General features: G+C 28.6%; 1 protein-coding gene across 12 annotated transcripts in view; it reads left to right on the top strand.

Moving 5' to 3' along the window:
• The window catches only part of LOC136983563 (serine/threonine-protein kinase VRK1-like), a 104317-nt gene that overhangs the window by 39744 nt on the left and 37371 nt on the right, over positions 1-27202 (top strand). For all 12 annotated transcript variants that reach the window (XM_067280347.1, XM_067280356.1, XM_067280350.1 and 9 more), the window contains 4 exons: positions 12847-12987; positions 18649-18704; positions 23210-23279; positions 26669-26865. In XM_067280347.1, coding sequence (XP_067136448.1) covers positions 12847-12987; positions 18649-18704; positions 23210-23279; positions 26669-26865 — 464 coding nt within the window. The remainder of the gene's footprint in view (positions 1-12846; positions 12988-18648; positions 18705-23209; positions 23280-26668; positions 26866-27202) is intronic.

Genomic DNA, 27202 nt, shown 5'->3' with positions numbered 1-27202 from the left:
AACTACCACAAAAATGGCGAATGGGCGGAGCAAACGTGTGTTTTATCACGTGACATGCGACCTTGAAACCTCTCTATAATGTAAGCGTCATACACCATAATGTAAAGCTTGATGTATTATGAGTTGAGAAAAAATATTAATGTCAGTATGTATTTTGTAATTTTTTTAAAAAAAAGTTTTTATTTTTGTAAATAATTTTTAGAATGTTACTATAATTACAGTTACCTTACTGCTGTTTGAAATTGAAAATGTATCTTCAGGAATTTTTAGTGATTGTTTAGAATTTTAATATAATTGATATACGTCCACTTTAAAGGTAATATATTTTTTAAAAAAGAAAAAACTTCCTTGTATTATAAAAATATTTATATATTAAATTTTTATGGTTTATTTATGTGTTTTGAATAAGGATCGGTAATAATGTAAAAAAACCCAGAAGTGTCATATGAGTGTGACAGACAGATTTGTAAGAAAAAATCGTGGAAACCTTTTTTTGTATGATAAAATAGGTCTTTATATCAGAGGATATAATCTGCACATGTTATATTGTTATATTACTGATTGTTTTAAATTTTTTGGTATTGCACTGAAGAGGGGCTTAAAGATAAAATAAGCCTGAAATGCATATGTAACCTGTATCTTTAATAAAGGATGTTCCTGACCTAAAGGCTGTAAGATAGTCTACTGGAATTCTTGTAATTTTTTCAGATTAAAGAGACATATATATGTATGATTGTTTAACTTTAATATAAATAATAAAAAGTTTATTTAAGTGCATATTGTTTTTATAAAATAAATAATATAAATTTCCTTTACAAAATAATTTTAATTACATTTATATATGAAATATAAGCATTTGAAATGATGATAAATTATTTTTTTGAAATTATTGTATTAATTAATAAACTTTCTGATGTGTAGCTCTATTTGGTTGTAAGACTACTGTCACATTTTTTTATCGTGAGTGGTTATAATTAAAAATTTCTCTTAAATTGATGATTTAAATTAATATTATGAGTGTACACTTCCCTGTAGATCAAAAAATTTTTATGACAATATTTTCATTAATGTTATTACAGACTATTGTGTATAAATGCTAAAAATATTCTGTTCAAAGCTTTATGTGAATATATATAATTTATTGCATTATCAAATATTGGCAGTCTGTTTTACCTATAAATGCCGATTAGCTTATAATTCTTCCTATACTACAGGGTAAGTTGAAAGTAACTAGGCATTGAAAAATTGGTATAATTTTTGTAATAATAATGCAATTGTAATAAAATTTGTATGTGCATGTACATCAATCAATGGAATTTTATAATTTCTACATCAGTGTTGTGGGTATTGACGTAGAGAGGCTGCACGTACAGTGACAGAAAAGATGGTTGACCACTTGTCTAATCAGGAATGAGCACAGATGCTGCATGCTACGAGGTGAAGAATTTGGTGGTTCCCATGCAGAGATGGTATATGGTGATGGGGCATTATGCCACAATTTATCTGGAAACAACCAAGATTTGTCATTTAAAACTAAAATGATCACATGTTTGGTTGTGAATGCACAGAGAAGTGGCTGTCCGTCTACATCTCAATCTGAGGAAACGTCACTAGTGAATGGAACTGGTACCTAAATTGAATTTTTAAGATATGCATCTGTATTTCCATTTAATAAGGTACTGTACATGTCAAATAATTTACATCATCATTGTTTCAGAAATAGAGAAATTGTAGTGATTTCTGAATGCCTAACCTCAGCCACCTTGAAATCATTTTCTTTCCTCAATCGTCCAGCATAGGGATTTACATGTTAAATCAAATTTGTTAAACTGTTTAATTTGAATTGAGGTTTATACAGTATTTTCATAAACTCCCTGAATTTTAAGTACTTAAGTTTTATTATAACTCAAGTATTTGTTTCCTATTTCAAAAACAACTTTCAACTGAATACACTAAATATTCTGATCAAGCACAAGTAGTTGAAATGAAGACAATTCCATAATCCAGTAAAAACCTTTCCAAACTATACAAGAGAGGATTATTAGTACTTAATATTATTTGAACCAGTATGAAAATCATTGAGGAATGGTTTACTTTCTAATTATTAAGGTTAGATTAGAAATACTGTCAGAAATAATATTAAACTTTGAAAATTTTAAAATTTGAATTGAATAAATTTTGAGTAAATATTTTTAAATTACTTCTCTTCATTTCTGCTTAGTAAATGTATTGGGTGATGAAATGAAAAGAAAATTTGCAAAAGTGACACAAATAATTTAATGGTACCTGACTGACTACTCATGCAAAAGTGGTTTTTAAGTTTAGTTTATTATTATTGGTTAAAATAAGTTTTGTTATAACTAAATGCCTTTGTGAAATCTGGAAGTTAAAAACCTAGAAATTTCTGAATTTGTTCACTCCAGTTATAAACAACTTAATCAACAACATTCCATACCCGGGAAATTATTGACCCTCGAATGGCAATGATTGTCCCCTAACTATCAACAAACCGTTATTCCTTCGGAGCAGGTAGATCATCTTGCACGATGGTTTATAGTTAGCGTCCGAACTAGTCGTTTATTTAATATCCCGGGAACACCTATGGCCCTAATAGTGATTCGTTTTCGATCACGTGACAAGTTTTCCCATCCAAAACTTATAAAAGACGCTTCCTTCCCCCCCTAAGGGGCTCCTTCATCGCGCTTTTACGACGTGCACTACGCCATCTGCCGGACTCTCAAAAGTTTCTAAGTTCTTTAAGTGCCATTGCCCTGCCTACGGAAAAAACAAGCTCTACGTGCCATCGGCCCATTACCGGATTCTCCATCAGCCAAATTTTATCGTCACTTCTGAGTGAATATCAACCTACCGGGACTTTCACCGGACTCTGTCTATTACGGACTTGTTAAGAGGTATGAGCATATATTTGTAAACTCTCTCTCTCCGGACCCCCTTTTGTTTATGAGGGTAGATGTGTAGACGTGTAGTTTTGTTCGTTTCGAGTTTAATAAATCTTGTTTTGTTATAAAATGGTGTCTTTCTTGACTGTCGGCTTCGCCTTATCGTCGGCCCCATCCTTCCTCCTCCTCCACTCGCGTAACGCGTAACACGCCGTCGACGTAACAGCCATCCTGGACACGTGAGTCGCCAGAAAAAGAGGTACGACAAACTCTTACCTCCCCGGGATCTCACACATTGGTGACAATCGAGTGGGTTTCCGACTTATTCGGCACCCCCCCGATTTCACACCTTCTACTATAACAGAATTTTTATTGTGGAAAGTTACCCAAAAAAGAAAAGTTTACTGAAAAATAAGATGACAGTTGGTGAAAATATCCTAAATCATGTCTAGTTTTTAAACAGTTCTAATGATCAGATGTTGATATTCATTTGCTGAGATTTTTTCAAATGTTCTCTCTCAAGTTCAAAATAAATAATTGTTCCAAGATTTAAGTTTTTTTTTAATCCATAGCAGACCAGTAACAAGCATGGCTGGTTTCATAACTGGCAAGTCTGACTTTTAACATTGCCAAACTCCTCATGCTACTCATATTTCAGAGGGTTCTTTTTTGTTTCATCTAGTAATATTTAAATTTATAACAATTAAATTATTTTGTACAGTACATACTCATTTATGAATTAGAAATAATTAACTGATAAAGAATAATAATACCAAATATCTTTTTAGTATTCAAATATCGTTAAATATTGGGATATGAAAGTTTAAAAAAATGTTTATGTTGAGTAACATTATATAAAAAATTAATTTTTCATTTATAGTATAAGTTTTTTAGTTTAGTATTATTACATAATGGAATTTTACATACTTTTTCCTTAACTCATCATAAACTCGATTTTATTTTTGGTTTCATATAACTGTAATGCAGTATATTATATTACAAATAGTTGTGAATAGGAATAATTTAATTCTAAAATCATTATGTAAGAAATAAACTAAAAATCCAGTCACCAGAATTAAATGAAATTTTTAACCTGAAATAGTATCTTGTTCATGATATTAGTCTTGAGTTAAATCAAAAGTTTATTATCTAGTAATAGATCTGTTTTAATTTTTAAAGGTTGTTAAAGGTCGATATTTTACTGATGAAGTTAAGAGGTCACTCAATTCATGGGATTATTGGTGATTGGATTTCAGGTGAATCAGAATTCATCTAACATAAAAATACACTGTTTTACAAAAATGTGTGTGTGTATATTGACTGTATTAAAAGTTTAGAAATTTTTTAATAATTTAGAATTCATGTTACAGTATTTAGTGTATGCATATTAGATTTTTGAAAAGAATACTATAATTTTTTTGGCATTTTATCTTTATAACCTACATTTTTATTTTTAAATCAGGAGAAATTTTAAATTGATTGCAACAGTTTTTTACTTTTTATGTATATTTTGTCAAGAAAAAGTCAGTATTGAAAATATGTAAATATATTGAATTTTAAGATTAACTCTACATCATCAATTATTTTGGTTATGATATTTTTACTACTTTATTGATTTTAAAAATAATTAGTTGCTGAAAAAGCCAATAAATGAAAAGTTAAGTCTATAATAATAATTGTTTTCTGTTGTAATGCTTTTTTATTGAAGTGCAAAAAAAGATTGATCTTCATTGATTAAATTAGTATCATAGTTTACTATTGTATTTGTAGTAAAAATCTACTTCATATAAAAGTTGTATGAAGTATATATTAATTTTTATATAGTATCTATTGCTTAATTTGTAATTTCCGCTTGAATCTAACTTTATTTTATAACACATTTTCAATTCGTACACACACAGTTTTTAGGAAATATTGTAGGGTTCGCTTATTACTTATGGAGCAATGGCTGTTTTTATAAATGGAGGGTTTACAGTGTGGTAGATTATGTAAAGCTTTTATCCAGGCTGTGGAGTTGGTAGACCAAGCCTTTGACTCTGACTTACAGAATTTTAAAAAATCCAACTCAGTCTCCTGCCTCTAAGTCAGTGTTTCTCAACCTCTAACGAATTGTTGCCCCCTTTGATAAAACCGTTACGTAGTATTGCCCCCTTCACTTTGAAAAAAATTTTGTCATTCGGCTAATTAGGACCCCCAAATATTATAATTCCTGCCACGTGACAGAAAAGGATTAAGGCCGCGACTCCACTAGCTGTAAAACCCCTCACCTTAAAAGCTTTTAATCACGTGACCTATTTGCATTTGCGCTCGGATTGCGGTGGAGTTCCAGCTAGCGAAGCTTTTTACGGCGACAGTACTATTACGGTGTATACGTGATATATCGATATAAAGACAATAATTATATTCTACGAGTTTTCTCTATACTATAATTACAAATGTAGTGAAAGTAATATCTTTACTTTCATATATTGACTTTTATTATTATATTGTTAAGATAATATACAGCATTTATAAGCTTAGCTTTTTTATTATATACTCCTCTAAATTGAAGGATTTTCCTTTGGCCGTTCATATCGCGTGTTTTAGGCATCCATTATTATAATCGGGATACCTCTTGTCGTAGATACACGAATACTTTCGGATGTTTTCGATAAATCTTTCTAGATCTTTTAGAGTAGCCACGAGAGAACGTACACAAAAGCTCGTTTTCCACCATTTTCGCACCGTGTCACGATGACCTAGATTTCACTGACTTCTGATTGGTGGATGGTACTGGTTTACGGTCGTATTCACTTCAAAAGTTGAACACTGCTCAACTCGCTTTTACGTTGGTTTTACGACCTGCTCAGGCGTAAAATATCATGGTCACGTGATTAAAAGCTTTTACGGCGAGGAGTTTTACGGCCCTTTTACGGCTAGTGGAGTCACGGCCTAAAAGTGGAAGGAAGAAGGATTATAGGAATGCTATTTGTTTAATTATTGTACGATATAATGAATAAAATATCAAATATTCTTAATATAATGTTTTACTATATCACCCCCAGAAAATTGTTTTTCGCCCCCCCCCAGAATATAAATTGTTGCTAATCACCCCCCAACATGGAAAAATTGCCCCCGTTGAGAAACACTACTCTAAGTAATAATTTAAAATATACTCTGATTATTAGTGATGGGACAACAAAATTTCTCCAGATTTCAATTCTGCCAAAAATTCCTGATTCTGATTCTTTTGAATGTTTTCTAAAGTTTATCCTAGTTTAGAAAAATTAATAATTTACATTATGAGCACAGTACATTTATTAATTAATAAATGTTAAGCTTAAGAATGGAAAATGATCAGGAAATCAAGAATTAATCTTTTAAAAGAAATTGAAAATTTTTCATTTATATGTGAATATAATGCTTTTATTGTGTATTACAAAATAAATTTGTAATCTTATTTCAGATAAATTTAATATTGCAACACTACCGTCAAAGAAATTATAGCTAATTTTCTTTTACTTAATGAACTATCCCATTATGTCATCTAGGGTCACTATCTTTGGAAACTGCTTCATTCATAGATGCAATGACTGGGGGAGGGGAAGGTAAATGAGAAGATGCGCTTTTTTTACACTTTTCACAGTGGGCTGTGAATGTTTTAACTCCATCATTTTTAACATAGTATTTAATTAAACTAAAAATAATAATTAAATTTAAAAATAGTAAAATAATAATTAAAAACTTTGGTCTTTATACCAAAAATAAAATAAAATTAATTAAAATTAAAATCAAATCAATTGAAAACTAAAACAATGTATTTAAAATCTGTTTAAAAGTTGTTTTGAAATTTTCAAATTGTAAATCAAATTATTTGTTAAATTTACATTGTGTGTGGTGGTGATGGAACATTTTGCTTTAATATGTATACAGATTTCTGGTCAAGCTGGCCCAATGCCAGCTGAATGGCAATCCTAAAGTCATCCTATCTCCCCTAAAATGGGGACAGTTAGAACTGACCAAGTGCAATATCTCATCACTCTGACTACACAAAAGAAAAGTCAGCTGTGATGGACATCACCTTGTGTATTGTGTATTCTCTGCTTTATTGACACAAAAGTTTCCAATAAACTAATACTAGACTGTTAATATTGTAATTTTAAAAATTGTAATCTTCAGCTGAAACAAACAATTTTTTTTATAAAATGTGGAAGAATCATGATGATATTTTTTCGATTTTCATTCCAATACCTGGAAAATGTCCGATTTTTTTTCCAATTCTGATTAATTGTCCCATCACTACTTATTATATTAACCTGGCATTTCATCGCTACCATTTTTTTGTATAAAAGAATTATTTATGAAAAAGAGTGCTCAGTATGCTTGAATACGTGCTTACAATTAGACCAAAAAGTAAAGGATTAGCAGAGCAATAAAGTAATAAATTGGTATAGTGTGAAAGAAAGAAAGAAAGGAAGAGAGAGAGAGAGAGTGAATGAATGAATGTTTGACATAGAATAGTTCTTTGTAAAATTACATGTTACTCTATTCAGATTTTTTTTTCCAATTTTTGAGATTTACATTTTACATAACTGCAAATTTAAGTTGCGTGATACATAACTAACTCAGTATTACTGTATACTGCTGCTTAGTGCTATACCGAGCCAAAGTCAATGTATAACTATAGGGGGGAAAAAATGCATTATTTACATTATTATTATTATTAACTTACACATTTTTGGAAATGCTAATTCTGATCACTTTTTTTAATCATGATGATGTTGAGTTTACTGTAATAATAATTGTATTTAATTCCATAATTGAAGAAAAATTAACCTTAAAGTCAATTCTCATCAGTTAAGTTTCCTACATTACAATGAGTTATAGCATGTAAGACAATCCATTTAATATTTGTCTTGGAGTAAAGCTATCTTTCTGCATAATAATGAAGCTTTAAAAACTTTCACTCACTCAAACAACACTAAAGTGTTTCTCTTTGATTTTGAAAATTCTTACATAGGCTTATGTATCATTCTTACAACATTAAGAAACTAAGAAAATTTTGTATTGGTGGAAAAATGGTTTTAAGGAGTAAGATAAGGGGGGAAACAAATAACTGACAACAAGCAATGAACAAGAAATTTAATGTAAAAAGAAATGTTTTCTGCTGTTTTGAATGGTCATTTTCTGGTTGTAAAATCAAACAGAATATCAAATGTATATTTAAATTATAATGAACAAACAAGTCATGCTTGGGAGCCTGGCATGTGATGTGGAAGATAGAATCAAATGAAATAAACTAAACAAACAAAAATAATAAGACAAATTTATGAAAGTTCGTAAAGTGCCTTTCCATGCAGTTGAGACAAAGTCCACCTCTATATAGTTGATGGCTGTGTCTTTCCTATAGGCCTTATGGATCACCATATCGTTGGTGCACAAGAATAGTGACACAACTCAAAAATTTCCAATTTCAAGTTTATTGTAGAAATGTATAGCAAACTCCCCATATTTTTATTTGGAAGAATATGCACTAATATTTATTTCCAAAATAGATTTGAAAATTTTCAAAATCCAAGATCATGACAAAGCCTGCCCTTAGCCTGCCGTTTGCCACACCCCCTTATTTTGTAAAACGGCCAAGGGCAAAATAGGTGAATCAGGCAATATTATTTTAAAAATTCACCAAAAACTAAATTATTATTTTATTCATATGAAAAAAAATCGCATATATTTATCAATATAGTTAGTTTTAAATACCACATTTTTCAATAAAGTTTGTTTGAAAAATTTATGAGAAAAAAAAAATATCATATGATAACTGACATTCAAACTCGAAAATTTGTTACTTTTTGTCAAAATTAACATTGTCTGGCTACTTCATTTTTATTGTCACTGAGCCAGAACCACCTAGAATATTGTTCTGTACAATTTGATATAACATATATACATGTATGTGTATTCATTGTGAAATTATCGCAAATTATATCAAACATTTGTTCGAAATCTGAACTTTATTCTGCTTTCAAATAATATAATGAACTAATATACTTTATTCATTTCATACCAAACAAGATTATATATTTTTGTAATAAACATATGATTACCAGTAGCAATAGATGTAACATTTGCTGATATTTTAGATTTTAAAAAAAATTAAAAATTAAAAAAATATATAAAATATCAGAACTTAAGGTCATAACTTCAATATTTATAATGCATTAACATATTATAGCTGAATAAACTTATTATAGCATTAATGAACTTATTATAGTAATATTATTGCATGAATATGCTAAAAATGAAATAAAAAATTATCAGAAAATGAAAAATTAAGAAAAAAGACCGATAATTAAAATTTTTTAAGTCGACAAAACACCACCTGGACAAAAATATGTGAAACAGACGATAAACAAGACGATGCCGTCAAGTGCTGACATCTGTTGTCGATAAATTTTATAAAAATCGATTTTTAACAGGGTAACGATCAATCGGTACCCTGGCGGTTTTGCTAAACAATTAGGGTAACGATAGATCGGTACCCTGGCCGAGTAAGGGTTAACAAAGAAACAAGAATCTTTTAAGTGGCTATTCTGGAAGATCTATTTTTTCAAGTTGTGTCACTATTCTTGTGCACCAACGATATGCTCCAGATATTTGAGATGGAGTGGGTCGGAGGAGTGGTATAAAAGTTGTACTTGATTTAATGCAGCATATGCATTGTTGTCATAGGTGAGCCAGTTTCCAAGGCTGCACTGGCTGCCTTGGAAAAGCCCTTCTTGATGCTATATTTATGCTTTAATCTGGCACACTATGAAATTTGTCGTCTTATATTTGTTTGTTTAGTTTATTTCATTTGTTTGTGTTCTGCCTCACACACATGCCAGGCTTCCAAGCATTACTTATTTGTTTTCATATTCTGTTTGATTTTGCAAACCTGAAGATGCCCATTCAAAACAGTGGAAAACATTTGTTTTTACATTAAATTTGTTGTTCATTGCTTGCTGCTGATTTGTTTTTATCTTACTACTTCCACCCAGTTTATTGTTTGTTTTTAAGAAGTGAAATTAACTCTGTTGGGCATGATGAATAGTGATTTTATATCATTTGTCACTTATATAATTTGAATGAAAACAATGTACTTCTTATAATGATCAAAAATGTATTTTAATTTTTACATCATTTTAGTGAGATTTTATGGACCACTAATTTTTTTGAAAAATATAAATATTATAATATTGGAAAACAAATTGTTGTTTTCTCTTATTAATTTTTTTCTCCCAACAAAAATTTGTTGAAAACAATATGGATTGGTTTTAATGGAGAAAATAATTCCAAGAAACCATTAAAAATTATAGAAAAAATATTTAATGATTATAATTTTAATTATAATAGAATAAACATTTAATGATTTAATGAAATAAATAATAAAAGAATTTAATGATTATTATTCTCTAAAATATATGATATAACATTACATTACTTGGAAATTCAAAAGTTCCAATCAACGATTCAACATATTGAGTGATTTAAAAGTTATCCAAAAAAATTATCATATTATCTAGGCTTCAATTAATTTGTATTATTTTAATATTAAATGATTAGTCAACTTTCCTATTGACAAAGATTGTCTACATTCTTAATATATTCTGTCTTGGATTTAAATTTTTACAAGAATATGATGCTAGAAGAATTTAAACAATTTGCATTTGTGTAGTAGAGAAGAGCCTGCTGTGTAAAGAAAGGTTGACCCTGATGGTTGTGGATGGATATTTGAAAGATGATTTCAAAATTGTCTTACATTTAGTATTTGTTTTATGATTTTTCGTTAATACGTTCTATCTTGGATTTTCAAATTTTACTTTTACAAAAAAAAAATTATTATTTAATAATAATTTTTAACACCTAATGATTGGAGAAAAAATGTGGATTAATTTTTTATTTTTAATTTATTTAAATGCTCACTAACACAATTATTCATATTTTTCATCAGTTCAAACAACCAGTTAATAGTTATATCAGAATTTTTTCTTTAAGTCTCTGTCATAATGTCACTTTTTCATTGAATGCAAATTATCATTTGTCAGATATTTTTATTATTTTCAGGCATATTCTCATTTAATTTGTGTAATTAAAATTTCAATTGGTACTATTTTCACAAGCAAAGGACTATATTTGATTCTCTTAGAGTAAAAAGAGAGGCAGTGTACACAAATTATATAATATCTATTTATAAAAGCATATTTTTTAAAATGACTGTTATGCCATCATTATACATTATTATTGTCTGTAGAAGTTGTGCCACTGTATAATTTCTTTTATCTTGCCTTTATTAATTCATAAGTAATATAGATTGATATATTACATAAAAGCCAATGATACTAAATATCCCAATCACTGATGCTTTGACAGAAATAAATAGCTATTTTAATCATGTTTGTTTCATTTAATTCAAAATAAATCTGATTATCAGAAATGTTTTGATTTTATCCATCAATATCAAATAATTTTTATTTTATTGTATTCAATTTTTAATTTTATTTGAATAAAATCTGTTAGTAAGTAAAAGGTAAATGAGTTTACATAAATGTTGACATTTAATGATTATAATATTCAAGATAGAAACAAACTCGAAATATTTATATGTATATATACTGGTAGTGATTTAATTAAAGATGATATATTAAACTTCTTTTGTTAAAAATGATTTTATGAAATTGCTTTCTTATCATTAGTAGTAATTATTAATAATGACAGAGAATCAATATAATAATTTCAATGCCAGAAGTATAACACCAAAAACAAGCTTTTCAATAAATTTTGAAGTCACCTATCAAAGTAGTTATGTTAATTTTTTGTTTATTAGTTAATAAGAATTAGTTTATTACATAACTAATTATTTTAACTTGAATATCATTCTTGAATAATTTATTGATCAGATGGATTTAGTAATTAATGAAAACTGTTTACGTAAAAAGCAATACACATACAGTTCTGTTTTTTTACATGAATTTTTTACATTATTTTGATTTAACAATCTAAAAAGTCTGTTTTCTTTTTACACCAACTAACATGTTTTAATAAATTTGCCTTTTTAAAAATCTATTTTTTTTTAAATTTATTTTAATTCTAAAAAAAAAAATATTCACACTTCCTTTTCTAGAAATTTCTTTTAAAAACACTTTATTATTGATTGACACAATTTTCCATTGTCATCCCAACATAGTGATGAAATGATTTCTTGTCATTTAAATGCTGAAAGTTATTGGTAAATTTGTGTATGTATTTATTATTATTTTGTATGCAGTTCTGTAAAAATGATTCATTTTTACTTGGAGCTACAAGTATACCAAGAGAGCATTATTCCAAATTGCATTGCAAGTGGATATCAGAGCTGTGAGGCTATATTAAATTATGTGAGTTTAATTAAGTAATGGTTAATATTTAAATTTCCAAAAAGTTGATTAAAAAGAAGTTGGGAATACTAAAAAGTAAGGTACAAATGCTGGTCAAATAATTAGTGTGTGTTACTTAGTTTGAACCTTGAAATTGACAAAACAGTGTGTTTGTAAAAAGTAAGTTCTTGAAATATGTAATTAATTTTTTATAAATCTTACATTTCTGGCAAGCTTTGCATTTCATTTGTATGAAGTGGTCATCAACTGTATAACTTCTGTCAGTTTACTTTCTACAAAGTTTTAATTCTTCCACATTGTTTATTCCTGAAACAGTCCTATGTTTGAGTCTTTACACACTATAATGCTAAATAATGTAGAATATTTACTTAAATTCAGTATAAGTTATAATTATAACAACTCTATTCATTTTCATAGTGAAATTTTTTTCTGAAATTAAAGTATTGATGGAAAGAATCTGCTTATTATTATACTATTACTTGAGAGAAAGAGAGAGATCAAAATATCTGTCTAGGATTGAAAAATACAATTCTTTCAACTATTCCATATAGGAAAATGCCCTAGGTTAGCTGCAAATGGTTACAAACTTCCACAGCCACTTCCACCGGGTGAAATCCTTGTTGATTTGGTTAAACAAAAATGGAGATTAGGAAAATCTATTGGTGTTGGAGGATTTGGTGAAATATATCTTGGTAAGTAATAAATGCTGTATTTTTTTAAATATCTTATAGCAAATATTTCTAGTGCTTTAACATGGTACAGACAGACAAGGTATACTACATCTTGTTTTCAAATTGATCAAAGTTGCACATAACATGTTTGGCTTTTGTGGCAAGAGTGACAGTCTTCTTGCTTTCAAAATGCTTTTTTTTTTTTTTTTTTTTTTTAAATACTTTAATGCAATTTGTGATGCACACAATTTCTAATTTTGTGAATTTAATCAAATATTAACTTACATTTCAGAATTGATAACCATTGTGACTTAAACTTACCTAGATTAGTGGCAAAATATTGATTTATGCTATATGCTTATGTAACAATTACTCTTCATAAACTAAAGGTTCAAATCAAATATGAAATATCTTAAATTTTCAAAATTAAAGACATTTGTAAAAGATTGGTTAAATAGTTGCTGAAGAAAAATAAATTAAATGACGTATTAGTGCTTGTAAGACTGAAAAGATAAAAAATAAGAATTATTATTGAATTATGTCCAAATTTATACTTTTCCTATTACCTTCATTTTAAACAGAATATTTTAGTGGTAGATTCATGCATAAAATTTAGTATTTATTACTTTCATATAAATAAAGTATATAAAAAATTATACATAAATATTTTTAAAACTAGTAAAATATTTAGCTGGATATATTGCATATAAATTTAAAGATGAATATAATAATTTAGGTAAAAATTGGGTGGGGAAACTGTGAGAGGCTTCTCTGTATGGCTTCATGTCCTCCAGGCCATGCTGAGAAGCATGTTACATTTCTCCTACCAATTATTTGATGGTGTCCAGCAGCTTCCTTTTGAGTATTTTAAATAGATAAAAACATATACCAATTTCCATACACAACAACTTTGTAATTTAAACTGTGCCACTCTTTTTATAGGGTCCATGATAGGATTTCCTCCTATCAGAAGGGGGTCTAGAATGCATAGTGACTACATCATCAAATAGTCCATTACTGATTATCTATACTCTTGTGCATTTGTGCTAATACATAGCAGAAGCAAGATATAATGCAGTGTTTTAGTGCACACACACAATAAGTGCATTTGGCAAAGACACAAAATGCACTAAATGTTCTTGTGTTATGTCTCAAATACCATAAGTTAATGCACTAAGTGCATTGCATGCTGAACAACAGTTATTCTGACCAAGATGACAGAATGTGATATATATATGAGCTATTCACATGCCAAATCGATTAATTGCAAATCTTTAATATAATCATTATTATTTTTACATTTTTCACAATTAATTTTATATATTGTTATATAACAATATATTATCATTTATTTTTATATTTTATATTTTTATTATTTATATATTTATTTATCTTTATTATTTTTATATATTGTTACATTAAAGCTATGCTTTAATGTAACAATATATAAAAATATATTCAACAATGTTTGTTTAAATTTAAAGTTTGAAAGGAATTTTAAAAACTAATTTATATTATCAATTTTTATACTTTTTGTTTTGTGGAGTTAATTGATTTGGCCAAGTGAGCAGCTCATATAATAATATACAATATTGGAAATTTTTCAAAATAAGATTGTAAAAACAATCAATTAAAATTAAAATTGTTTAGCTTTTAAATTTTTTATAGGTGTGGAATTGTCATACACTATCATTGTAGAATTTCCAATCTCTATTGAACTTCTTCCATATTGTACAAGCTACTACTATAATTGTACAAGCTGTGTGTCAAGATGGATTCCTATATCTTGACACACAGCTTGTACAATTAGAGTAGTCATTTTGTGCATTAATGAACGATACAAAAATGCTTGCTCTAGCAAAGACAAACAATGGTGCATGTCATTTTGTGCATGGCAATTTCTCATTGCCAGTGCATGAACAATGTGCACCAAAACCAAATGTGCCTTACACAATATTTTGAATTCTATTCCTTTTGTTTTAAATATCAAAAACTTGGCTAAATTTTAAGCTTGAAAATTATTAATAATGGTTTTACTATGAGTTAGAACTAGTTCGGTAATTTATTTAAATTTGGGAAATAACTTTTTTGTTTTTGAATATATCTTCTCTGTATAATCATCTCTCTCAATACAAATTATGTTGTTCTTATGAGTAAAGTGTATATTCTGTCTTAGTAACATCTTGTTAACATTGTTTTAAATAAGTGTAATATCATTAGTCAAATCTTTACACTAGATCAGTATTGAAAATAAATAAATAGAGATATTTACACTAAAGTTTGACAGCATAAACAAATAAGATTGCTTGGAGTGAAATATAGAAATTTTTCAACTTGAAATATGAGTGCAAGTCAAAACAAACTGGGACTGTTTTGTTTCTTGTTGAAAGTATATGTATTAATTTGTTCTAGCAGGAGGTGTAATTAATTAGTAATTAAAATTATAACCACTGGAAAATAGCTTGATATTTTACACTAGTTAGTGTGGCTTTATACTAATGAATCAGGTTTTGAGAGATGTGGTTATATATGAAAGTATAACACTAACAAATTGTGGATCTGTATCACTCTAAAGAATGGTTATTGATGTATCTGTTCAAAAAAGATTGTATGAATACACATTCATTGAGAAAACAGTTGTCCAATGGAGGCATAGTTGGTATCGCATGAAACTTTATTAGTTAAAAATGTAATGCTAATGATAATAAGTGATTACAATATCAGAGCAAAGAGAAAATTTTTTATGCAACAATGCTACAGTTTAACCTATCAGATGGTCAAAGTTTTCTCAGTTGCGTGTGACACCATGTTGAATTTTCATCAATGTTAAACCTAACGAAAATTACATGTTTTTGAAAAGAATAATTGTGGCTATTGTATCATCTGAAATTATTTTTTTATTTTGCACAAACAAAATAGATATACAGTAGTGAACCGAAAATCGGAATCAATTGGGGACTGGGGTTGTTCAGATTAGGGATTTGTTCCGATTACGGATTATGTACGAAAAAATATATTAACCTGTCCGATGTTCAAATTTTTCTCCATTGCGTGTCGCTTCGTGTTGAATTTTCGTCGATTTTTAAGCCTAACGAAAATTTTTATAATAATAATCGAGGCTATCGTATCGTTAAAAATTATTTCTTTATTTTGTACAAACAAAATAAATATATTGAAGAATATAAAAACATGAAAATTATACTTTAGAAGTAAATTTAGTATCAAAAACGTTCGATTCAGCACGACACACTCCAACTGAAAATCGTGCCAATTACCATCGATTCCGATTACCGGGGTTCCAATTTACAAGTCTCTACTGTATTAATAAATGTAATAACCAAAAAAAATAATATTTCGAAAGTTAGTTTTAATATAAAAATTATAACGACTAGCGACATCTAGTTTCAAAAACGTTTCAATGCTGAAACAATATCACAGGTCAACTGATTGAGGTCAGAAGTCACGACCCTGAGATATGTTGGGAATAACACAGAACAGGTTAAAGGAAATTGTAATGACCACCTTTTGCCTGGGTACTTTTGATACAGTAGGACGTGGATAGTAGACATTCTATGCTATCCTGTAAGAGATTTGGCCAAAGATGTAACTGTTGTTTCAGATATCTGACACTTATAGATGGCTGAAACTGGCTTTCCATTTGGCCCTGCAAATGTTTAATGGATAACAAATCTAGAGACCAGACAGGCCAAGGAAATGTAATGTGACAGACATTTCTGAGAAATCTCAGCTATGTGCAGTTGAGCATTATCTTGATGGAAAATCGCCATTTGAAGACCTGCCATGAAAGGTAACACAAGCACAGAAATTTCTATGTATTGCTATGTTGTCAATGTCTCTTGCACTAGGAATGAACTGACTTATTCCAACTGGATGTTATATGTTGTATTGCAACCGGATTGCATGCTGATGGCTTTCCAGATCAGCATGCAATAGTAGGGAAAGTGTACTACTTAATGTAAAGGCAGGATTGAAGTGCTCACCAGTGTTCTGCACACACTAACATGGTGGTCATTTGTTCTACAGAACCAAGATTAATTCCTAAAGATGATATACTGCTAGTCCATAGAAGCCTGTGCTTCTGTCACATTATCATTACACATGAAGCTGATGTTAGGGAATTAACGGCAAGATACATAGCATCACTGCATCAAACTATTGGCTGACTAGGGAATACACGTTTGCAGAGTCTGAGGATTTATGGTTGCCATTCAAAATCAGGTCATAAACACTAAAAACTATAGAAAACACATCTGGAGGATGCATCACTCACAAATGACTTGCAGAAAATGCTACATTCTGCCAGAAACAATACAACATATAACATCCGGTTGCAAGCTCTTAGCACAAACAGACTATTTACACCCTTTGTCAGAAAAGTTCCTGGACAAAGCTCATAAAAAAAATAGAAAATTGCATTTACCAAGTAATGGTCCTAGCTCCTGGTAAAGTAGTCCCCTCAGCTATCTATACACAATTGCCAATGTTTCTGGAGGTCTTGAAAGCAAGCAGAGAAAGCTTCAAGTGTGATACTTGTTAGCTCATTTATCACAGTCTGTTGGATGTCTGTGATATCTTGACAAAACGTCCCTTTCAGTTGCAACCCTTTGTCAGAAAAGTGTGATTTTTCTTGTTTTCATGAGTGAAAAAGCAACTGACATTTCATCAAGATATCACAGACATCCAATGGACTGTGACAAATGAACTAACAAGTATTACACTTGAAACTTTCTCTGCTTGCTTCCAAGACCTTCAGAAATATTGACAATTGTGTATAGATAGCTGAGGGGACTACTTTGCCAAGGGCTAGGATCATTACTTGGTAATTGCAATTTTCTAATTTTTAAGAGCTTTGTCCTGGAACTTTTCTGATAAAGGGTGTACATAGGCATTATCAAGTAGCAAATATAATACACCCAGAGCTTGCGTGCACACACAAATTATTAAACACCCAAGTACGATACTACAAATATACCCCACAGGCAGTATTAGAAAATGACACACAAAATATACTACAACAGTGTCGTAATCACAGATAAAACAATTCATCACAATGGACCTGACATCACTCTCATTGACAAATGCAGTAAGATTGCTTATATAATAGACATCTCTATTCCAAATATTCATAATGTGAAAAATGCATACACTGAAAAAAAAAAACAAATACACTCCACTCGCTCAAGAAATAAGACAAGTGTGGTGGATGATAAGGTACCTTTTGTGTAGTGTATGTGATATTAGACCACATACACTACACAGAAGTCTAGAAACATTAAACCTTAATAAAAACATATACATGGGACTACAGAAAGCTGCAATATTGAACACATGTCACATTGTTAGGAAGTTTCTAAATGTACACATACCAATAACACAGCTTAATGTCACATTTGTTTGTGTATGCTTTGACTTTAGTTCGGCATAGCATTTGGCACCAGTATCAGCTGAGCATGACATTCGCAATAATAATAATAATATTTTGATTAAATATAAATCCGAAATACATATTTAATGTACAACATTAACTAACTATGGATTATTTACTAAATTATAGCCCAGATTTTATTCTTTATTAGATAGTCTATATTTATCTAAATTGAGTCAATAATAAAATAGGAAATATATCAAAAGATAATTAATTGGTTAATTTGTTATTTACAGCTTCAGATGAAGTTAATAAAATAGTTGGAGATGATGCAAATTATGTTATTAAAGTGGTAAGTATAAGAAGAAACATAATTAAAATAAATTTAGTTAATACTTTAAAAATTTATAATTAATAAGTTAGAATAGTATGTTAGTACTTTAAAAATGTATAATTAATAAGTTAGAATTAGTGTAGTTTTTATTTTAAATGTTGTTTGTTAATTCTTAAGATCATGATCAGTTCATATGGAAATAAATTGTTAAATATACCATAATTTTCAAATAAAAATTAAAAATATTGAAAATTTTGTAACATACTTATCATGACTGTTGCTTTTTTATCATAACAGTAAAAGAGTGAATTGTTCTACTTTAATTGAACTTTTTACTAAGCATAACTTTATTATGAATATTTTAGGACAGTCATTTCTTTCATATAGTTCAAAGTAAAAGTTATTTTTACATTTCAGCACAAATCAGTGAAAATTTATTTTTTGCCCAGAAGAAGGGGAAAAAATGTCATTGCTATTTGAATTTAGCTTGGTTGTTGTTTTTTTCATTCTAGCAGATCTTGTTCTTCCATGGATTCATCATCCAAAATTGTGCTTACAAGTTAAGATCTGTTGTCATGCCCATGAGAGGAAAAGTCATGATTTTAGTGTATATGGGAATTGGCATAATTTCCTAGAAGGATCCATCACATCTACTAATGGAAAGTGTCTCCAGATGAGGGAGAGTGGTGGTGATGAAATAATTTGCTCTAGGGGAAAGTTTGTATGATTGGGTATGGATAGTCCAGCCTGGGTGCACGTGACTTGGCCTTCTTCGACTTCCCATAGCTTCCGAGTACAGGAGGGGAAGGGAGGTTGGATCAGAGAAGAAAATGATAGTTAAGCTTGAGCTTTGAAACAGTGGAACTCAAGATCAAGACTGCTCCTGTAATTACCAAAATTTTCTGGAAGTTGACAGAGCTCAGAACTTTTCCCATTGGGAGAAAAGTAGAAAGAACCTTTAGCATGACAGTCTATAGAAAATATTGTAAACTAACAAAGTATTCAAAACTGTTAAGTAGCTTTTCCAATCTTAACCAGTCTAAAACTAGATTGGTGAGATGGTATGAATCAAACTAAATGTTCTTAAAACCTGACAGTTATGGAAATCTCACCTCCAAGTATTAATATATTTACCTTAGAAGGAATTTTAAAATAATACTTAAAAGTGAATAGTGTGAAAGTTTTGTCACTATAGTAAATAGAATGGCGGGTGTGCAATTGTTTTTCATCTTCATAATGTTATGTCTTTAGTGTAAAAATTACAACAGTTGATAATGTAAACAAATAGGTAGAATCCTAAAAAAATGTACCAATAGAGAAGCTTCTTACCAGTAAAATAACTATAAATATATATGAAATCTGTTTTCTGTAATTTAGTCCTACAATTGAATTAATAGATGATGATAGGAAATTAGAAGAAGAGTTAGTTTGAAATATGAAAAACTTAAATATTGGAAAAAGATGAGGAATCTACATAAGTGCATTTATTATTTTTTACTGATAACTGAGTGAAGGTTTTTGTATTTTTTACTTTTTTAAAGAATTGTTAATTTCTAAAAAAAATTAACCTTTTCATTAATGGTTCTGATTTGTCTTAGATGGTGGTGCATAGCTTTAAATGGGTAGCTATGAAGTTATGTGGGACTGCATTGTTACTGCTTTCTGGGAGATTCTGCACTGGTGTTTTTGTTTTGTTGATTGTAATGTGTTACATCCAGTGAGATAGAATAATATAGTGCTAAATCAGTTACCACCGAGACATGTTTATGTGTGGCAGCCATGACAATTGAAATGTTCAGTACTCCATCTAGTCACTACATTTAAGTTAAAGATAACTGAAGATATTTTGCAATTTATATAAAATTCAATAAAGTTTTTTTATCTGTGTACTGTGTTAAAAATTATATACACATATAATTTCAAATATTTATGATTTAAGTGTTGATAATGACTTACTTATTTAAACTATGTAAATGCCATGAAATTTCACATGACTTTGATATTTCAAAAATTAATTCTATTACATATTTTAATAATAAATAAATAAAATTACAGTACTTGTAGCTTTCTGGGTTTTTAGAAAAATTTCACAAGTGAAAGAAATGATAAATTTTATTAAATTATAAAAATTAATTTTAATGTAAACATGTCCACATTACATATTAAGCACAAAACTTTATAGTGCAAAGCAAAAATATATTATTCATGTGTCTATGTGCAAATGTGTCTATATCATATTTAAAGAACAATGATATATTATGTCACTGTTCTTTAAATACAATTATTTTTGTAAATATTTATTTTACTTGTGCATCTGTAAGTTTAATACTTTCAATAATGCTTTCTTGACGTGAATAATGGGAATCTTCACAAAGGATATCTGTACAACTCAGCTGCAGTAAAAAGATGCTCACTTTCATGAAAGAAGATAGTTGAAATTAAATTTATTGTTTCATATTGCAATTTCATAATCCAATTGTTTCCTGATTTTATTTTTACTGGAAAGATTTTTCTGAGAACTTCTTCAGCAACAAAACATAATTTTATAAATCATCTGAGGTAATGTACAGACCATTTTGATCTTTTATAAATATTAATTGTCCTCTGTTAAATTACTTTATTTCCAAACAAAAGCTTCATGTAGGAAAACATGTAGCAATTTTACAATATTTCTAGCTATTCTAATACTTTTTCAGAATAATTTGTTAATGGTTCATACTGTGGAATGTAAGAATGATCAAATTTTAAAATACAGTATTTTGTAGATTATCTATTGTATCTATTATAACATAAATCTTGTTTTTCTACATATTTTTGATAGAAATGCTAAATGGAAATATATCCGTACAGTACAATTCAATTGATTATTAGCTTTTGGAAATGATGAAATTCTCACTAGCAAACATGAGTGATAGCTTATATTCTAACTTTGCAATTTTTACTTTAAAGTTTCTGAAATAACATCTTAACTATTTTTCTTTTTGAATGCTCTTGCAGGGACTTCTTGAAGATGTGAAGGAAATGAAAAAAATATAGGAATGGAATTTGGTTGTAAATATCTTCTTTCATTACTATAACTGAAGCATGCTTCTTCAAAATGAGATGAGCAAATTCTATTATTATTATTTGGTTTCTAACAATTGTGTTGTATAACTTCTAGCCATTTCTTAAGAAAGGATTCATCAGTGCATGGGAACCTGACAAAGAAAAATGTTTATTTTAAATTTCATTTTCATAAGAATGGAATCTGATGAACATATCACTGATATGAATCATTATGAAATTTATAGTTTGATATATCTGTCTGTAATGCTTCATTCCAAAACATTTCTAATTATTTAAATTTTTTAAAACTAGATAGGTTTTAAAGTAAGTTAGATATTTTTAATTTATTTTTATTGAATTAATCTTAAACATTTTATCAAATATAGAAAGTGTAGTGTATACAAAATAAATAAATATAATTTACTAGTGAAATGTAATTCCTGGCCTTTCTTGTCACTGTTGGTACAATTGATAGCAACACAAAACTGGTATAATTACTTTATATGATATGCTTTGCCTTCTACCCTGAAACTATCATGGCTTTCCTTACATTAATGAGTTTCATCAAGTGGTGATGTAAATGCTGCTATTTGCACTCTGTTATTCTATCTCATTGGTTACCTCATTAGTTTTGGTTTTAAATTTGCAATTTACAACATACAGAAACAGATTTGCTTCTTAAGATATTTCTTTTCTTGTTGAATTGAGTCTCAGTTTTGACAACAGCTCATAATATTTTTTGAGAGTATTAGCTTTCTTCAGTTTAAAAGATGACATTCAATCAGGCAGATTTTTTCATCAAGTGGATGAAACTGAAAAATTCTATTGAATGTGTTGTTTAAAAAAAAAAAAAACACAGAAAATACTGTCAAAAGTTTAGACTGATAATACAGAATTGTTTCAATTTGAATTATTCTTCAGGAATGAATGAATATTTTTTTTATGGGGTTCAGACTACTGTAATGGCAGATATAATTTTAACTTTTTTAAAAAAAAGGAGAACTTGAAAGCAGTTAAATAACAATTGTTTTGTGATTAGAATCTTTGAACTTGATTTTGTATGCATTTAATATTTATATAAATAGAAATATATGAAAAAGTTTGCTTAAGTACTTTAGAAATATTCAGATTATTATTATTTTTATTCATTTATTAAAATCTAAGATAGACTGTATTTGCTCTAATAATTTTATTATTTGTAAATGTTTACTTTATATTACTAAATGTCTGAAGTATGATTTGTATGTGTGTTCTAAAACTGGTGACTGCCTAATAGAAAAGATAAAATTAAAAATTATTGTGCATTATATTAGATAAGTAACATTGACTTTATTTATTGATTTCAATATGTTCAAAGATTTAACATTTTAATTCTAAAAAGTAACTTGAGATGAATTTTTACTTTTATAGACCTACATTTTTTAAGCTACTATTAAAATTTTTAAATCTAGGATTTTTAGTCTGATTTTATTTTACAGGAACCACATGCTAATGGACCATTATTTGTTGAAATGCATTTTTATCATAGAGTAGGAAAACCTGAATTAAGTATGTGTGATATTTAAATTTTTAATTTTGCATTGGCTTTGTATAAATTATTTTAATGAAAAATATTTTATTTGGAAAATTCTAAAAAAGTTTTAAAATTATTTTAATATTTTAACAGTTTATATTTTAGTTAAAAGTTTAAGTTACAGATGGGAAAATACTCATACAGAAAATATTCTAGATTTGAAATCTTGAATATTATATTGCTAAAAATTCAAATTGAATATCTCCAATATCACACCCATATGTACAGTACAGTGGGTGGATGCAGAAGTACCCAAAGGGAAAGCAAACTAAAATAAAAAATTTGAATACCTAATAAACACCTTTCATTAACATGTACACAACAATTGTATTGCAGATGGTCCAATAACCAAATTTGCCATCATAAATGTTTTTTAAAAACAACATTTTGAAGTTTAAACAAATTTGTTTTATTTTTCTTTTTGTCATCAATGGTGATGTCTTTACCATTGCATAAAGACACCTCAAATAAAACAAAAGGTGCCTCTTTGACACTTCTATTTTGTATGTGACAAGAAATGAAGCAGACTAGATCCTTAATATTTTCAAATGCTTGTTTTCTTAAATAAAAATCTGTAGTAGGTTAGAATGAGAACACTATTTGAACAGTATTTGTTAATCTATTATAATTGAGACAGATAGTTATAATACTTTAAAAGTATCTATCTCAGACAGCATGTTTTAAAGTGCTACTTACTAAAACATACTATTTTAAAATTCAAAATTATAAGTTTGAAGTTTAATTTCTTAAAATTTAGTAAGATTTTGTTTTTTTACTTTTTATTCTACTTTCATAATATATTGAAATAAATAAAACAAGTTAAATAAGAAAAATGTTATATAACTTAGTTAATAATTTATTTAAGATAATTAAGTTCACCATGTATTTGGATTATTCAAATATCCAAGAAAAGTGATATTAACCCATTTCTAGTTTTATTCATTATATACAGAGTGTTTTGCTTATTTTTTAACAAAAAGTTATACATTCTGAATCTACTATAATTTACATTCAACATATATTCTTCTAGATACTAAAATCTCAAATATTTTAAAATTCCTATTAAACTTCAACGTGTCCTTTGACTCCTTTGATGACATGACAAATGGCCAACAGTTATTTTACCTCAACCTGTGTTGAGAAGCATTTATGGTATCATGTTGTTGACTGTAGCACAAATTCTTTTGAGTCTTCTAGATTACACACTGGTATAGTGTACAGGATAGTCAGGTGGTATTAGGTCTGGTGATCTGGGTAGCATGCAATGGATGATAAACTTTTTTCTTTCCATTTTGCAGCGAAGTGTTCTTCCAAGAATGTGTGGACATCATGGGATCTTATGTTTTTGGAAAACTTTTTTCTATGAAGTTGAGGCACAAAATATTTCTAACACTTTCATGTATATTAGCCTAGTTACTGCGGCATCTGCAAAAAAGGAAGTAATGACTTTTGTCTTTTGTGATTCTCACATCTAACATTGCATTTTAGAGAAATGCTGTTTGTGTTCCTGTACAATGTGCAGATTTTCATAGCTTATTGTTAGCAGTTACAACAGTGTAAGTTTTTTTAGATGTGGAATATTGCCTCATCTAAAAAGCATACTCAGTCTAGGAATGTGTTGTCAGCATCAATTTTGGCAACATTGTTTTCATAGTTTTTCTCTGCTGTACTGTCTTCCAGCTTCACTTGTTAATGCATTTGATTCTTGTATGCATGTAAATGCTATCTTTCATGAAGTACCCTGTGCACTGTTGTTGTTAGGATTTGTAACTACATGCTAACATGTTGGATTTCCTTGGGCTTTCTTGAAACAATTGTTGAATCTGCTCAACATTTTCTTTAGACATCTTATGCTTGGCATGTTTACTAGTCATTGGTAGTAAACATTCTGCATCTGGGTATCTTGTTCCATTTTATAATAGACATACAAGTTGGAATATTTACTGTTGCTTTAAGGTTGTACTCACAGCAAAAACAGCTCGTGACATTCATCATGAACTGTAAATTTTGCAGAACACTTGATATATAACATTCATGTGGAAACTGATGACTCTGACACTGTGGGGGATATAGATCTTGCATGCACATGTACTGTACAACACACCAAAATTTGCTGGATTTATAAATAAATTTCAGAACTTCTCTAGACTGCTGCTCACGTTCTGCCATTAAGACAAGTACTACTTACGAAGTTCTTTTTAATATACATCTAAGCAGAACATCTTGTATAGATAATGATTAAAACATTTAACTTAAAATATAAATCTTAGCAATTTCTTTCAAATTAAGTAATGTTTTTGATTATAATTTTAGTTTATGTAGATCATATAATAATTCTGTTATCATTATATATTAAAATTTGAAGTACAGTAGAATCTTGTTTTAACAGATTATTCAGGGCACCAAAAATCATCTGTTGTTCCAAAAATCCATTATATCTCAAACAACAGATTTCTTGCACTCCTAGGAAAATATCCATTATTCAAAAAAATTTTCATTTTTTAAACCCCTACATAAAAAAACACCTGTACTCAAAATTACTCAGTATCTTGAGATTTCTATTCTTTATTTTATATAAAATAAAGAATAGAAATTTTATAGAACTATTTTTTATTATTATAAAGAATCTTTATTATTATAAAGAATAGAACTATTTTTTAATATACATGTTTATATAAACATGTATAATAAAAAATAGTACATTCTACTGTAACAAAACTGACAGAAACCGTATACATTATAAGCCAAAAAAACAACAATGTATGTATGATCATTAGCACTTCATGATATGTTAAAAAACTTGCCCACCTTGGTTTGCTTTGATGATGTAACATTTCTGGGTTTCATTTGGTGGCATTGTCAGTATGAAATGTTACTCTTACCTGAGCATGGTTTCAAGGTGTAATATTCCCAAACAAGTCTGCAACAAAGGTGCAGCATACCTTTGTTGCACACACTTGCATATCCAGAAGTGTTAAACCGAAAGTAGTTTCTCTCTGCTAGTCAACATGTTACAGGAGGGTACTAATGTGTGGCTGCAACATTAGCAGTGAGAACTGTGACGATTATGTGCTTAGTTTGCACAGCATGCAATATATTTTTTTGAATTCAGTATCCAGAAACATTCAGTTAATAATTAAAGATTGAAAAAATATGATGTTTACCAAAGATGGAGCTAGTAAACATTCCATTATTTCAAGTCTGCTAGAGGTAAAATTATATTGATTTGGCAGGGCCTGGAAAAAAAATCCATTATTCTGAAAAATTCATTGTTCCACAGTTTGTTAAAACAAGATTTTACTGTATTTTCATGAGGTGAAATGGGTAAAGTGTAATTATAATAATTAATGTTTTTAAAATTCAGTTGATAATTGGATGAAACAGAAGAAACTTAGTTTTCTTGGAATGCCACAGTTTATAAGTTCTGGTTCTCATGAAATAAAAGGAGTGAAGTATCGTTTCATGGTAATGGAAAGGTTTGGAGAAGATCTACAAAAGGTTTTAGAAAGGAATAATAAACTTTTTCCTGTTAAAACAGTATTTTCATTGGGAATTAAAATAGTATGTACATTTTTATTTTGTTTTATATTAATAAAATAGATACATATAACTGCCAAATATCTTGCTATTTTTGTTGAAAATCTTGAAAAATGATGTTATATGAACAACAATTTGATATAACTAAATAATTTTAACTTTAATTTTCAGTTATACTTATTTTATATGTACATACATACATACATATAAAGTATTTATTTATTATTTAAACATACATACATACATACATACATACAACATAGATTTTTAATGTAGAAAATAAAACTGTTATTTATCATTCTTTGCATGCACAAAATAATTATTAAATTTGTTTGTCTGTGTGTCTAGGTAAAGTAACTCA

This window comes from Centruroides vittatus, unplaced genomic scaffold (assembly GCF_030686945.1).
Source record: "Centruroides vittatus isolate TY-2023 unplaced genomic scaffold, ASM3068694v2 contig_883, whole genome shotgun sequence".
NCBI classification, from domain to species: Eukaryota; Metazoa; Arthropoda; class Arachnida; order Scorpiones; family Buthidae; genus Centruroides; species Centruroides vittatus.
Note: the sequence above shows the minus strand (reverse complement) of the source record. Positions and strands in the feature narration are given on the sequence as shown.